Source organism: Patiria miniata, unplaced genomic scaffold (assembly GCF_015706575.1).
Source record: "Patiria miniata isolate m_02_andy unplaced genomic scaffold, ASM1570657v1 HiC_scaffold_5, whole genome shotgun sequence".
NCBI classification, from domain to species: Eukaryota; Metazoa; Echinodermata; class Asteroidea; order Valvatida; family Asterinidae; genus Patiria; species Patiria miniata.
This window is the reverse complement of record NW_024037072.1, coordinates 16,272,387-16,288,922: the sequence shown is the minus strand read 5'-3', so window position 1 is coordinate 16,288,922 and position 16,536 is coordinate 16,272,387. Positions and strand designations below refer to the sequence as shown.

Sequence of the window (16,536 nt, the reverse complement as noted above, 5' to 3'; positions counted from 1 at the left end):
AACAATCTGCACGCGTTTTTGGAATAAAAACGCCCATTAACTCTAATACTATGCTGTCATTGGCCGCTACGTATAAGGGTAGATTAGCTCCATAGACCGTGTACACATGTCTGGTAGATTGGCCAAGTCTGTGTTTCCGATACTCACATGAAAATAACACGTTTATGTATATTTTTAACATGTTGGTCTGGAACTGACGCTTGAGGGCGCGCGTTATACAAAGATCCGTAGTATATAACCGTGCCATGCATGTAGTGTGTATATTATATGCATCGTTCTACTGCACCGACCAATCGAAACCCGGACTTGGGCCAAGTCTAGCAACCGTACAGTCTCATGTCCGGCAGGAAAGCTCGCAGTTATCAAAGATATAACACTGCAGTGCTTTAATTGATTTCTGGCATGGTGAGTTACAGCCTTTATCTTTCTGAATTGTTGGCACGATATAACACAGCCACTATTGACCGCTGTGATGTGGGATATGAGAGGGTTTAACTCCCGAGGGGTGCATATCACCGCCGGCTTTGCCCCGGGTACAATGCGCCCATCGGGTGTTAAAAACGCCGTATCCCACAAGCAATTGTTAATCGTTATATCGTGTCTTGGATACTGCAATTCCATTGGTCTAGAATGGCCATGTGTCAGTCTATACAAATGACTGTTCACTGTTTAATTCATACAAAATGCTTTACATAATTACCTCATTACATACCGCGTTGCGCACAAGTTACTGCTGCGTTTCGCACGCGTGCATGACCGGCCCGTGCGCCTTACAACTGAGAGCTGCAACCGCTCAGACTGGAAGGAAAATGGCAGTTTTCAAAAGTTTTCAGAGCAGAAATTTAGTTTATTTCTTGCATAGTAAGTTACAAGCCTGAATCTCTTTGGATTGCTGTGATGTTCGATATGTTGTTTTTAACCCTCTCGAGGGGCGCATAGCACCCTCGGCGGGCGCACCTCGGGTGTGAAAAACGTCATATCCCACATCACAGCAGTCAACAATTATTGTTAAATATTCCATGTTGTACATCCGGGGAAATATAAATAATTACACACAATTTAGAACAAATTCGTTATTACCTTCGACCGTAGTCTGAAACATTATCCGGTATTTTCATGCGGACTTTAGGCCGACAAAAGGAGGCATACGTATGTAACTATTGTACAACGCCACTGATCCTGATAACAAGACATAAACATGTTGATTTTAACGGTCACGTACTGGAGTGAGCAGTGTATAGTACGCCAGGCAGCCAGGACAGTATGTTTTCATTGTCGCTACCTCTGGCTCATGATCCCCTGCGCAAGCCGGGGAAGTCTGCAACAAAACACCGAACAAAACAAGCCTTCCTGGAGAAAACATCTTATCCCTCGCAATTGCAAAGCCTGCGTCACCAGCAGCGACGGCCTCATTTTAATGGAAAAGCTGTGTAGAGACAGACAGGAAAAAAATTCGCCCGGCAACCAAAAACTCAAAAGAAGAAACCTCGTCTCGTGCGCTGCCTTGCCATCGCCCAATTTGTGCTTGGGGAATATCGTCCTAGCGAAATCTTTCCCGTTGTACTGCTGTTTAAGGGGGAAAAAACTTTCAAGATGAAAAAGAAATTGTGTTATTTCGACGGAGTGGGAGCAGCTGCTACTCCGCCGCCGTAGTTTATTCAGCAGCTGCCTGCTCCCGGCCAAACGCTGGCAAGTTACTTCCAAATAACGTTAATATAACTCATTTGCTCTTACATCGGGTATGTCAGTGATTTTCGGGCCAGGAGGAGAGGGGATCTTTTTCTTTTTTTTCCGATTTCTGGGTTGATGCATTGCAGTGTCAGCCTGCCGTCAACGCAGGTTTCAAATACATGTGGGTAGAAGGGACTTAATGCACAATCCAAAGTCTGATGTGTTGAGTTGCAGGTCAGTACTTTGATTGAGACTCGGAGCACATTAATAGGCACTTTAACCGGAATAGCAAAACCGCGATGTTAAACAATGTCTACTTTATAAATCCTTATTCTGATGCTAATTATTAACCATTAGGTATGAGATCCCTTACCGCCCGGTTCCCAGACGGTCTGGGCTAAGCCTCGCCCACTCCGAGAAAGGGATTGGGACTCCTCTCCAAAGTGGGCAAGCTCGGATTAAGAGAACGAAGTACAAGCCTGACTGGTGGGCCCTCTCCTGAACCTAACAAAAAAAGCAATTTGCAAGGCGATAATCCTCACTGCCGGGTAACAAAGACCCGGCAAATCAAAGGGCGCGCCGCCGATAATCCCTGCCATGGACTGCTATTGTTGGTGACCCATTGCCCTCGCGCAGGCCTATTGAAAAGCTTGAGTGATCAGTGAACATGGGTTTCAATTAGTCACGTGGTACGTTTTTCTCCCCTTAAATGTATACAAATGTATACGGACATGCACCGATGAATCCCTGAATCTGACTTTTAAAGCAAACAGGGTTGGTATTTTGTTCAGTATTAAGATCAGAATTCCCCAGTTTGTTCTATTTACGTGCATTAAAGTTAATGTGCTCGCTGCGACATTAGAGTTCCGTTTATCACAAAGTATAGTGAAAGGGTATCAGACTAATATGTTTACAGCGTGTATCACACTTTCTGTCTGACACCCAGTCCCGGCGTTGAAACAAAGCAGTACAAATGGGCTGTTCATTCGGTTACATATACATGTACCCCGTTGGGCTGTATGTATTCGATATTAAGACATGAGGGAGATCGTTCAATGAATGACAAAGAAGGTTTGCTCTGCGCTCGCTTGATGCCGGTGTAGCATGAATTTAGGTTGTATGAAGTACGGCCTCATTGGAGGTATTGCGCATGCTCTTGCATAGATAATTAGGAGATGGACCGGTCACGTGAGAGGGTTTAACCAATAAAAGGGGGAAAAGAGTCCGATTTCCATATGAGTCCGATTTTCGTATGACACCGGGTCCCGTACACTGATGACGGGCGGGAACGTGGTCCGTGCAGTAGTCATTCACAAGTTGCTTTCACAGCTCAATGGTTTGACTATATTAGAATGTACGTGTTCACGTACAATTTTGCAATGTCTTATCTTGCATATTTTCTAGATAGAAATTAGAATAGTTAGAAAAAATAGTCCAACTATTAATTGAAATGAGTCTCAGGGTGAACAAAAAATGTACACATAAAATTCTGGTTTCAGGATTTAAAGTGAATGAAATTTTTGCGTCAACAGAAAAACTTAAACCTTAAAACAAAGGGGAAAAAATAATGCGTTTTACGTCAAGCAATCAGTAACCCCCATATAGGCCTACATTTACACGTGTTCATGCAAAGAAAATACTGCCGTTCTATACTCTATAGCAAAGACAATTCTGCAGATAATCATAGCCAGGGCGAACCAACTGCAAGTTGGCCAGGCGCTGTAATCCTCGAACAATAACCACTAATCCGTTGATAGCGACCAAGAGAGCCACTCCAGTCAACCAAGCTCACGCTTGAATAACCGAGCGTTCATACCGATCGGGAGCTACAGAGTTGGTCATTCCCACCCGCTTCTCTAGCGTAATCCTTGAATAAAAGAGTGCCCGGTATTCATACCGATCGGGGCTACCGAGTGGGCCACTTCATACCGATCGGGGGCCAAACCCATCCGCTTCTATTCTCAAACGGGTATCAGACTTTTCTGTTTGAAATGCGTATAAATTAACGTGAATAAGGGGCAAGTGCGGTGTCGTAGTCTAAAATTCAAAAACATCAAATTATTACCACACGCAAAACAATTCATGTTCGTCATATGGGGAATACTTTATTTCAAATAATACAGAATGAGGTATTTCGTAAATTTGATCAAATCCGAGAATATAGATATCGAACATCGTATTTCGACAAATGCAAAGAAAAAAATTCACACCTTGATCATCTAGCTTTTTAACCATTGTTCATTTATAGAACTTTGCAAACTAGGCAGTTGTATCAAGTTTATTTGTCAAATGATTTCATGCAAAAACAAAACACTTGCATTTTATGAAGCTAGAAAAGAATAAAATTCCACCAAAAAATTTAATGATAGCCAGTGTCTTCCACACCAACCCAACCTGAGTTGGGCTCTGTAATCCTCGAACAATAACCACTAATCCGTTGTTAGCAGCTATTGTTGTGACCCAGAGGGCCACTCCAGCAGTCAACCGAGCGTCACGCTTGAGTAACCGGGCGGGTACAGTGTTCGAAGCGGGCGGCAGCTTACTGGGCGGGCCGAGCTCGCCCGGTTCTCGAACGGTCCCATTCCGGATCTCATTCCTTAAATACATCGTACTAAGCAACGGCGTGTTAAGGCAACACTTTTCAGGTATAAGCAGATTTAATATAATTTTCCTATGTCATTTTCATAATATATGTGAAACATCCACGTCTAAGCAAAGCACGTCAAAGGTTAATTGCAAATATTTTGCAATTAACTTTTGACGTGCTTTGCTTATTCGAGCTACTCGGATGCGATCCCCGAGGTGTGCTTTTGCTGGTAATTTACCTCTCTCCTCAATGCCACCAATATGGGGAGGGGGGGTCTTGATCACACATCACATTCTAAAGCTTGTTATTCTTGCGAAAGGTTTGTATTTAATTATGTCGTATTTTTTTATGTAGCACACTAGAGGCTTACGACATTTCTCCAACCTGAAATTGCTTCTATGGACTTCCACCAACAGATGTGATCAGGGGGATCTCAGAAAAGCTGGGAATTTCCTCAAATTGTCCTCTCTCACTACGAATCAATTTCCTGCCCCGCATGACTGTGGCGATAGAATCTCCCCACGGGAATCCATTTCAGTTCGGGCAGGTACAGAAACTAAAGAGCACGGAAAATAATCCTCCAATGATGAAGACTCACCTTCAATCCTCTTAAGACGTCCTGAAGAAAAGGAGCTAAGCGAAGGAATGGAATTTGGAAAGTTTGTTCTTGGATGCCCAGCTGGAATTTTGTTTCCCCCCCCCCTTGTTTTGTCAACCACTTGCTTTGCGTGGATTTGTTTCCCAGCACTGTGTTTGCCAAGCTACGTTCGCGCCGCAAGGCGGGTCGAGTCTTTTACTTCCCACTATCCTTCGGGGCCCGTCGGGGCTCCCTTGAAATCGTCAGACGTGACAGGATGACGGCCCGTGATGCATTGACATGCCGCATCAAGTACCACGCGGCATATAAAGATGCTTGATAGTCACATGTTGTGTGCAACCACGTCTCCCCAACGCCAACAGGTAATCAATTCAACAAATAGCCTGATGCCGCATACGGGTTTGATGCTAAGTCCTCGACAAATATTTGGCGCGAGACTATCTGTTGTAAACTTTTATTTCTTGGTTAGTTTTCTCTGTCCGAATGAGATGGAGATCATCTGCGGAAAGATACAGCTCCGCACCTGAAGGGATCTATTTTGTTGATGATGTTTGTGGACAGCTTTTAGGGCGGTGTTCGCTTGCAATCCGCGCGGTTTTGGCCCCGCCATCTGATCTCAAAACTAACAAAATAATTCTCGATTGCAAGACGGGAATCAGGCGTGAAGAATGTTTGACAGATGCCTCACATATGGATTCCATATGGACGAGCTTGTAATTTAAAGCTTTCGTTGGTGTTACACTCGGTTCAAATGGAAAGGGTTTCAAGTAGAAACTCAAATTGTATATACGCGCTGGGACATTCCATCCAAAATCTTAATCTATAGTGAACTTGCATTTTCAAAATTAAAACCGTAACTATGTGGAATATCTCACAATGCAAGACACACAAAATGTATTTTCTTTCTCCAGACATCACTTGGCTCAGCTCAAGGGAAATTATGATGTTCTGGGGAACGTCGTGAATGCATGCCCTCAACAAAGCTCTTGAGAGCAGGAGACGGACCGGACAGACTCTGCGCAAAAACACTCGGCAAATATTTGGGCTCCTCTTCGTCCCCCAGAGCGGATCACCAGTAACCACGATTGACTAAGATCGAATGCGGTAATTTGAACATTTTCATCGGGGCAAGTGGACTAGGGCTCTATTTTTTCCTCTGTCTTCCTTCCCGCTCACTCGATGGAGTTGGCGCGAGAGACAAGCGGTAAATGCAAAGTACCCGGTTCGTTGTGTCAGCAAGGAGATCCCAGTTCAAGCGAATTGAACGTGATATCCATACGTAGTGGTCTCTATAGCTCTTTCGCCGGCGATCAATTGAAACCATGCAATTTAAATGAACTCACTTAAAAGGTGACAGAGTGTACTGATAAAAAATTCAAATTAGAATTCGTCGAGTGGTTTGTTTTAGCCAACAATGCGGGAAGTGTTTGAATCAGTTATTTGGTCTCGAAACATATGTGTGCTTCATGTAATATATTGGATATTGTCTGTTCTAGAATGGCCTCTGATTTGTTTGCCCCGCGAACGACGAGGATTCTGAAGTAGTGGGTAACAGTAGACAGCACCCCTTGTTGTTGGCTGGTAACTGACTACAGTGCGTAACGGTAAATTCCTTGCAAATCACTCATCCGCGGCGGCCGCTTATAGCTTCGGTTCTAAAGTAGGTCAGGAAGAAACGTTTGGAGTGTTTGCCTCGTTGCCACATGTCTGCGTGTTGAATACCAAAAAGCAGATCTGCGAGATTTGTTCGTACCCGCCAAACTATGCGCTTGCGCTGAGTCCTCATTGGATGTCTTTCACCAATGACCTGGGGTCAACATTTTCTGCCCGCGCACGACACGTGCGCAGTAAATATACGTGCAATGGCCATGGCGTTGAGCTACCTACAATGCCTTTTAGAAGTCTGCCTTTGAAAGTCACTATAGAGTGTACATAGGATAGGGCGATGGGTACTAGCAAAGCTGCAGGCTCCAAAGGTTTAATGCAAAACCCGTCAGGGGCGTTTTCGTACAAGATTCTTTTCGAACAGTGCTCAAGGCATTAGTAGCAGTTTTGAAATGTGGTGCAACATGTCTACGAAATTCTCAAGATAAATGAGCTCAGCGATCGCCTTCTTCGGTCAAGTAATTTTTGCGATCTGTGCATAATTTGCACTTGCTTCTATCCCCAAGTGATTTTAAAATTGGAAGCCCTCGTCCGAATGATCCGCAGGGACATCTGTCTGGTATTTCTCCGTTCAATTTACTTACTATACGTGAAAAGCACTTAGCGTCGAGCGAAATTTATGAAGCAGTTGAGGTGGTCCCTGTACGATGAACGGATGCGAGCGCTAGAAATTACAATGTCAAACATCTGGAACGATTTGTGGCAAATATGAAGCGTTTTCTTGAAGGGTAGAGATGCATCTGTGCGTAAAGTCAGCGCGATGAGGTCGGTGTTGTGCCGTTTATTTCAATAAAAATCGATAGGATGCAGCGGACGGGCATCCTTCTCTGACAGATCGGCAAGGCTGTCGGGCCGGCCGTCATAACACCTGTACATAATTCAAGGCTCTACCAAAACCAGTTAGAGATGAAAGAAGATGTCACGATTATCTCAGCAAGTACAAAATGAAGGATATACTTATACTTATTCGTTAAGAGAGTATTCAAGAGGGGAAGAGAAACACACTGAAAATACAATTTAAATAAGTCACAGATGAGGATATCAAAACTATAGCTGAATTAATGAATTAGCGATATAGTTAACAATTATTGTTGACTGCTGTGATGTGAGACATGGCGATTTGTTCATTGCTGTTGGAGGTTTCTTAACGAACATAGGTCATGATGGGTTGCATTGGTTGGACTGCTCTGCGCGGTGCGCGCGCCCTGCACACACACACCCGCACACCCACCTCTCACCCATGTTTACGTTGCATACCAAGTGTGGACATTCCTTCTTCTTTTTCTTGTAAAAAAGTTAAGAAAAAACTTTTAAAGGGAATGTACATCATTGGCTTTTGCTGTAATTTTCAGAAATGAACTATTTGAGGGGTTAGTATAATAGATCAAATATTGTTACACTGACATTGTTGAAAGGAAAAATGTTCAAGTAGTCTGGTTCCCTGACTCCACAAAAGATAAAATGGATCAATTTATAGATGATGGAAAATTGTAAGGCAAGGGAACCGGTCTAGCTGACCTGCACCCGTTCATGAACATGTAACCAATAGCAAACAAAAAAAATTTACTAAAAAAATGGTAAATTTTGAGCAGTAGTTGAAAAATAGTTAGGTTTTTCCAACGCTGGTCGGCCGACCACCGTTGGAAATGTATATAAAAATATCATTTTCTTGAAAATGACTTCACACCAGGTGCCATAATTTTACAAGATGCTTGAGACTGTCATTTACCAACATCCTAGTAAGGTATTTCGTAAAAACTTGGTAGTTTTATTTTTCGATGTTTGCAAATGTTGTATATTCACTTTAAAAAGACCTCATTTTTCTCACACTGTGAAATGTCTGTGAACACATTTTTTTTTCTCTATGATTCCCTTTAGTGTTTCTCTTCATTTTGCCACGGATAAACCTAACCCCAAAATGCCTCTAAATCTGTTTTCCAGAGGGTGGGAAACATTGTATGGACGTGGGCAAGTCCACACAACGTTGCTGTTACCTGGTTTATGTGGACATCTTTTGTTCGGAACTTCCACACAGTGAATGTAATGCTTGTACACGCGCGCGTGCAAAGTAGTTTTAATGCAACGCGGTGTATTATGAGGTAATACACAGCGCGTTGTATATGAAGTAAACGGTACTTTTTATATTGACTAAGCATGTGACCGTTTTACTTTTAGATCGATGAAATTACGGTATCAAAGACTCGATGTAGCGAACATATTTCTAGCCAATAGTAAATATCTGTACGGGTTAACCAAACGTAATATCCGTACTTTGTTAATAGTAGCGCCACTAGGAGTTCTACATATTGCCTTAGATCGAAAGAATCGTTTTTCTCTTATATCAAACTGATCTGTGCTACTTGGACGATGATCGTCGAATAGTTCCAGATAATGTTGCTGTTTACTCTTGTATCTGATAAATAATTGTTTAATAGTGTGTGCCAATTTCTGACCTAAATTAGTGCGAATACTGCTTCCAGCAACGATTGGGAAAGTGCTTAAAACGCCGCGAGCACGAAAAACCCCTAACATCAAGACAGCGTTATCACATCGTTGTCAAGTGGAGAACAGATTTCACGCCTTCTATCATCAAATCTATGATTCCAGGCCAAGATCGAACGTGGAAGTCCTTCGCTAAACATTACCGAGAAATCGAAGACCCCGGAAGTCAATCTCATTGGGAGTCTCGGCGGCTGAGAAGTAGGTATATATGTGTCCTGATGACGAAGGGAGATGCAAAAGTCAAAGGGGATATGCAGTCTTGCTCTCGTTGAGATCAGGGAATGTTAGGGCCAGGGGTGTGATGGAGTGGGGTGTGTTTCCTTTACATGCATTCCGTCGAAGTCATAAGCCGTCAAACAACAAGTTATTTGACGTACCCGGTGGCTACAACGGACGAGGAGATGGAGGCGTGGCAAAACAGATCGTCTCTGACTTATATCCTTATCGGCCATTCCACCCAAATTCACTCTCAGCCAGTCTGCAGAGCCTGGAGGTTTAAAAAAGATAGACAGCAATGTCATTTGTTGTGCGAGCAGCAACATTATACACGGAGGAACACGTACGGCGATCGTATCGTATTTATGACTCAAGACTATTAAAGTGAAAATGATGTGTCCTCGCGACTATCCAACCTCTTCTGTTACTTCGTTTTGTCGCCCAACGATGTTGGTTGTTTTGACTACTTCTTACGTGCACATGCCATTTTGTTTAAGACAAAACTCATTTCTCTTCATCTCAGGCAATACGAATTATACCTGTCATTTCGAGATGCAGTTTGGTGACGAGGAATAAAACCACCTATAGCTTAACATACAGAAAAACACTGTCGCCCGGATATTGATTTTGCAGAAAAGAAATGATATACACTGCAGGGTACAATTTCAAACCGTGTTAGTATCAATGCATGCAGTAGGTGAAAGTACAATCGATGGATCTCCGCAGAGGCGCATTTATGATGCAGACATAAGTAGTACGCTCCAAGCTTAGGCACCTAACACGTGTGATAAATGGAGGGCTGGCAGGACACACAAGGAAGTACTGATTGGAAGGATATTGATGATATTGGACTTTTCCAAGTGCGCGTTTATTCACCTTGTCCAGCAGGTTGTTCTGTGCTCCGCCCCGGTGAAATAAAGCCCGGAAATCCCATCGATGTTGTCGTCAGGCAAAAGGGGCTGTGATGGAGTGGGCTCCCGGATACTGAGCCTGAGCCAAAACGTGCGCGCCATCTCTCTTTCATTCCCTCTCTTTCGATCTGTCCCCGCCCAATGATCTTTTCCGCAAGCAGCAGTCACAATTGCGAGGGTTTGAGAGAAACACAGCGTGCTGTTGCGGTTGGATTAAAGTTTTGCGATGTGACGGGGTGGGCCTTCCTAGATATATCTTTGATTGGCGGTTTTGATCTCGAAGCCATACAAGATTAAAGGTAACACCGACGTGATTGACAAATCACGTCATCAGTCCAAACCCCAAAAATGACATGTACACAAAGAAGTATCAATCTTTTTTCTTTTTGCAAGGCGGTGTTGTTCTCGGCAAATATGATGTGCCCTTTTTTCAACCACAGACGTTTTTTATTTGGTATCAAGCATGATGTGAGCTTTTGCAACCGTGATGCGCCTTAATTCGGTGGAATCTGCCACAGGCTTATCCGTCGGCTACTTAATTAGTCTCGTGAATAAATGATGAGCTATCAGTGGTGCTTGTAGTCTTTGGCATTAAATTACTGAGCACTGGCTTAAAGTTTGGAAATAAATATCCGGGCGGTGATACAGTCGAGTCCCTGGAGGCAAACCATGTAGATTAATTAGTCTGCAAATCCTAGTATCAATATTCTTTCCAGTTAGCGCCTTAGGGTTATTTGTCTGCATCTAAAATTGACATGTCCTTCATTATCTCCTACTAAACAAAGGATTAAAAAGAAGCCTTCCTAACATTGAGATTCTATTGTCTTGAAATGCCATTGTTTTTCCGAATGATTTATTCATTCGACTTTTGTATTTTCTCTTCAAGGCAAGAATATAATGTTTGATAAGCCATGTGGCGAAACCTGAAAAGCACATCTTGCGTTGGGCGTGTCACTTAAAATGAAGTACGGAATTTCACAGAAAACCCACTACTCACAAGGACAGATGAATGAAACAACAAAGAAAAGCCTCTACAATGGAGCAATCAACTTTGCGCTAAAATGATGACCTCCGACTTGAAAGAGAGAATGGCCATGTACTATTATATTGCCTTTGCAGAAATACAATTAGCGGAAAGAGCGATCTTGTGGTGTGTTAAACGCCATATGATTAATACATGTGTCAATCAAGAATCGCCTTCTGTATATATGGCTAACACTTTAACAGTGTCTGCTTTTTTCTCACCAACAGGTCACTGTGCAGGCCACATGTTTCACCCTGGCCGCCATGACAGTTGACCGTTACTATCTCATCGTGCACGCGGTCAAGTCGCGCAACACTAGAACAGTGACGAAAGCCGTCATCATCAACGTAGCCATCTGGATATGTAAGTCATGAAGCTAATACGAAGCAATTTTTTTGTTACAGTATCTCACGCGTACCCACAGCTACTTCTTATCTGCTGTTATATATATGCGATCAGAGTGAGGCTTTATACCAACGCATTAAAGACATTTTTTTATTTTGTGATAAATCATTTGCGTTACTGACATGAAAGGGCGCTGAATGAAAGGGTCAATGATAAAAAGTTTCGTAAAATGGTAATTGCTCAATGGTATACATTCTAGTTTATGCTGTAAACTACATTTTCATGTTCTATTTGATTGTATGAACAATTCTAGCTTACCATCCAGTTAATCACCGGACTCCTGTATATTCATATGCGGTTTTTATCGCGCAGTGAACCCGGTCAAATCTTGATAAGCACATGCTCAGTTGGAATACCGTTTGGGCTGATTGTTTACAATAGTTTTATTATCGAGTGTCTCTGGTGAATACTATAGAAAAAACAGTGCTTTCTCTAAGCAGGATTTAGATCACACTCAAAAGAGGACTGTTCAAACAAAATAACTTACGTTGCTGGAATCAATCCTTTGCTAACACGTGTAAAATATATTGCTCGTCGGAAAACACATAAGCCATCTGAAACTTATACCGGCAGACGGGATAGTGGCATTAAAATGTCTCTATTAGTTTAAATTTTGGTAGCATTTTCCCTGTAAAAAAGTATAAGCCGGATGAGCAATCCCATTTTGAAGACAAAAAAGGCGTGTCCCTTTCACGTAACAATCAAGACACTTACTTTTTGGTTTAATTTTGTCTTTCCACCCCATCGTCACCATGACCGATGTTTGTTGAAAACTTGCTCCGTCCCCTGCGGGGTTGCACGTTCCCATCAAACTGACCTTCACGAACAGGTGGTCAGTTTCATACAAAATCTTAACATTTGTCTCTTTGTTTTTCGCCGTGCCATAGTTGTAAGTTGCTCAAGCAGCGGAGACAAGAGACACACGTGCGTACACAGACAAACGAAACCCCTGAATATGATAAACGCGAATTGTGGTGATTTCGAACGTGAGCAACCCGAGAATAAGGCACACACGCAAAAGAACTTTGGGATGTACTATAGACGATGATAAATCCGACCTGCGAACGATTTATTTAATCGCTTTTCGACAGCAAAAAAAGCAAACCAACTCGTTGGAGTGTAGGCCTATATGCACAATGTGAAGAAATTAAGGTCTACCTTTACCCTTTTTTTTACAAGCATTTCCTATTGAAACCATGAAAAATATATGTATCTCATAACCCTGTTAAACAGGTATAGGCCTAATGATAAAAGCACACAAACATCAATATCACTATTAACAAACTTCACCAATTGTCTTTAATATAAATGCCTTTTGTTTCTTTTACTAGTCTCGGCGCTGATTCACTTACCTTCGTTTGTGTTCACACACCTCAGTAATGAGAAAGAATGTTCGAGACTCTTCCCGAAGGGACAGAGCGGCGCCGATATATACGCCGTCTTCGTGTTTCTGGTGGTGTACGCCTTGCCTCTTCTGGTCATCCTCTTTTGCTACACAAAAATCCTCATTGAAATATGGCACAAACCGAGCTCATCCTCAGAGTGGACTGAGGGGGCGCAATCGCGCGCCCTCACCAGGAAACGGAAAGTCACTAAAATGGTGTTCACCGTGGTGGTTCTATTTGCCCTGTGCTGGGCGCCAATTCACACCCTTAATACTTGGCTTCTCGTCAATCAAACTGTCGAACCGACAGAAGTCATTGCGAACCTGAAAGGGGCCTTTTTGTGCGTTGCATACCTTAACAGCTGCGTCAATCCGTTCGTGTACGCGTTCACTACCACGAGTTTCAGAAAGTACTTTAGACGTGTCTTTCGACTTGGCTGCGGCAAAGTGCACCGAGATGGGAAAAGTAATAGTGCCGCTGTAAAAACCAAAGTGGACCGGTTAACATCTGGAAAGGAGGAATCTGTTTTATAACTAGCTGCATGTTTGTGGAGACAGTGAGCCGGTGAAGGAAAAACTTATCATATGTAACAAGTCTCTTTTTGTTTCTTTGGCAGTCTCATCCTTGATCCACCTTGCTACATTTGTCTTCGCTTACCTGTCTAAAGATGGCCACTGTGAAAGTAGCTTTCCGAATCCCGAAATCAGTGGAAAAGTCTACGGCATGTTCTCCTTGTTGGCAATGTACATCGTGCCCTTGATGGGGATCATGTTCTGCTACGCACAAATCCTGATTCAGATCTGGCGGAAGACGTCGGGAGGGACGGAGAGTGCGCAGGCCCACACAAGGGCGCTCCGCAGGAAGAGGAAAATCACCAGAATGGTCTTCATCGTCGTGGTACTCTTCGCCTTCTGCTGGGCACCTATCCAAATGTTCACCGTGTGGGCCAGATTCAACGGTGACCAAGTGACCAACGCCAACCCGGCGGTTCTGATGAACATCCATGGGTTCTTCTTGTGCCTAGCCTACGCCAACAGTTGCGTCAACCCTTTTGTTTACGCGTTCACGACGACGAGCTTTAGGAAGTACTTTCGGAAAATGTTCGCGACTTGTTTCAGGGGCGCTTACAAAGAGCGTACGAGCATCAGCATTAGCATGACCACCAAAACGGAGCGCCTTCCACCTGGGGAGGAAGATTCCTCAATTTAAAATCTGGACGGTTAACAGAAAGCAATGATTGCTTAATCGTGACAAGGGAATGTGCAAATCCATGCAGAGAGACTGCAGTGAAGCAGCGGTATATAGCTAAAGGATCTTCATGAATATAACAAAGTGTTGCCGTTCACGGAAATAATCTCAGCGATTCAGAATTGTGCTTAACGGTGGGAAGAGCATTTTGAAAGGAGAACATCTCCAAAATCAGAAAATCGCGAGAGGCAGGTTGGCTTAAGTGTCACGCTGGAGTTGAAATCTTCCTGTATTCGCACCACCTTCGGAGCTACGATGGAAATGTTTTCCACATTATTTGGTATTTTCATGTTAAAAACATTGTCGCACATTTGACAATAAATTCTAATTTTAATAGTTGTAGTACACTTGGGGCAAATTAATGATGTTTAGTCTAATTTATGTTTCGATGGTCCAAGGCAAAGAATCTATTTTGTCTTGAAGTGCACAATATTTACCTTTGAAGTGCAAGTAAGAAATTAAAGGAAAATTATTTTTGTGCGATTTCTTAACTTATATAGATCAAAGGACGATTTTCCATTCGTTTTATTGAGCATCATGTCAATATAACTCAATAATATCGAAACTGCTTATGTTGTGCTTATGTTTTTTTGAAAGGTTACTAACGAATTATTGAGTGATTATTGATATCAACAAGGTAATATTGTTTGTATTTAAGTAACTTTGCACCACAATTTATTTTTATATGGAAGAATTATATGGAAGAATCATATGAAAGAAGGTGGGAATATTTAGGCCCTAAACACGATTTATTTATTGGTTTTCATTTCAAGTTTAAGAACAAAAGTAACTTCCCGTCGCTAAATTCGTATGAAAAAAAGAGTACGCGTTGTTAAAACTGCACTCAACTTCGACGTGCCATCCTGTGTAATCTGTATAGGGACAAATCATATTATAATATGTAAAGTACATTGTAAATTTCGCGCGTCCTGATCAGTTGACTAGCTTTGTCAGTGATTCCTCCTTTAGTGGTATAAAATATACACCGCTATGTATGTAAATATTTATCTTCAAAACAAGTGCTTTGTAAAAAAAAAATCGTTTGACTGACACTTGGACGAAACGAGACACCGCCGTGTACAGATTATCGTTAATGTATTCAGTTGTTCTATTGCAAGTGGTGTCATGTGTTGGACTGTATCGTTACGCATAAGTAGATGTTGTCAATCCTAAATGCTACACTTCGAGGTGCTGGATAAAAAAAAAACACTGGCACAGTATTTACTATATATTCGCTGCTCCTTAATCTGGAATTTGAACGCATGTTTTCTGTGTGGGTGTTTTCTGTGGTGGCGCTTAATTTAAACCCATTTCATTCCAACATTCTGTCCAGGCATCGCGTTGACCAAAAAATAGGCACCGTGTCTGTGAAATATGATCTTATTTTTAAACGTGGGACCAATGGTAAGAATCTATTATTAACTGTATCAGGCGTAGCTGGGTTTATACAGGTCGGATCATGACTGTAATGAACAACGTTTAATGACGCTTGCATGTAGAATCATTTTCATTTATCCCAGAAGTAACCTTTCGAATTATTAAAGATCGTACTGGTACCAAATACCCAGTGAATTTTAGAAGAAATCAAGAAATGAAGATGATTGTTCAACGATCACTTAATTGAAAGATTTGTGGAAATATGATATTATTGACGAAGTCGTGTTTCGTGATCAAAGGGTTGTGCATGGTTTTTACTGTTTTCTCGGAAAATTTTAATTTTTAATCAAATTATGTACAGCTGTGTATAATGTTTAATGAAAACAGTATGTTTAGATAATTGGTTACGAAACATCCGTTATGGGGATTTTTTTATTGGATACCTACGCCTGTTGGCTAACACGCCATGCAGCTGTCACATATCCGGATAGAGCCACTTGTTAATCATCACTGAATGATCCAAAGTGCAGTGATCGGTCCTCGTAGCTTACACCCTTTTGGACCAACCGTTGACATGTGCCTTATAAGTACAGACATGTTTCCTGGACGGGATTTATTTAGTTTTGTTTGTTTGTGTATCTGTTCATTGCATATTAGAAATACGTAAAATACTATACTGATCAAAACAGAATGGGACTTAGTGTATATATATATACCCACCGAAACAGTTGCTTAGATAATTTGCAAATCCAAATCAAGTGAAAACCCAAACTTATTTTAGATGAGTGCCAGCGATGTTGAATTGTGGACAACAACATAGGATATTTACTTCGTGTTGATTTCCCAATCTTTACAGTTTTGAGTGGCCTCATCTAATCCTTAGCTGAAGTAGTCTTGGTTGATGTATGGAGTTTCCAATGGGCAATGTGTGACTTTCAGCGTAGGCC

The 16,536-nt window shown here is 42.1% G+C and overlaps 1 protein-coding gene across 1 annotated transcript; it reads left to right on the top strand.

The window, feature by feature from the left end:
- Nucleotides 1-278: 278 nt before the first annotated feature.
- LOC119742061 (G-protein coupled receptor 54-like) lies at nucleotides 279-15,808 on the top strand. The gene is made up of 3 exons (XM_038218076.1): nucleotides 279-405; nucleotides 11,402-11,537; nucleotides 13,581-15,808. The coding sequence occupies exons 1-3, from the start codon at nucleotides 403-405 to the stop codon at nucleotides 14,171-14,173; spliced, it is 732 nt and encodes a 243-aa protein (XP_038074004.1). The 5' UTR covers nucleotides 279-402; the 3' UTR covers nucleotides 14,174-15,808.
- Nucleotides 15,809-16,536: the final 728 nt, after the last annotated feature.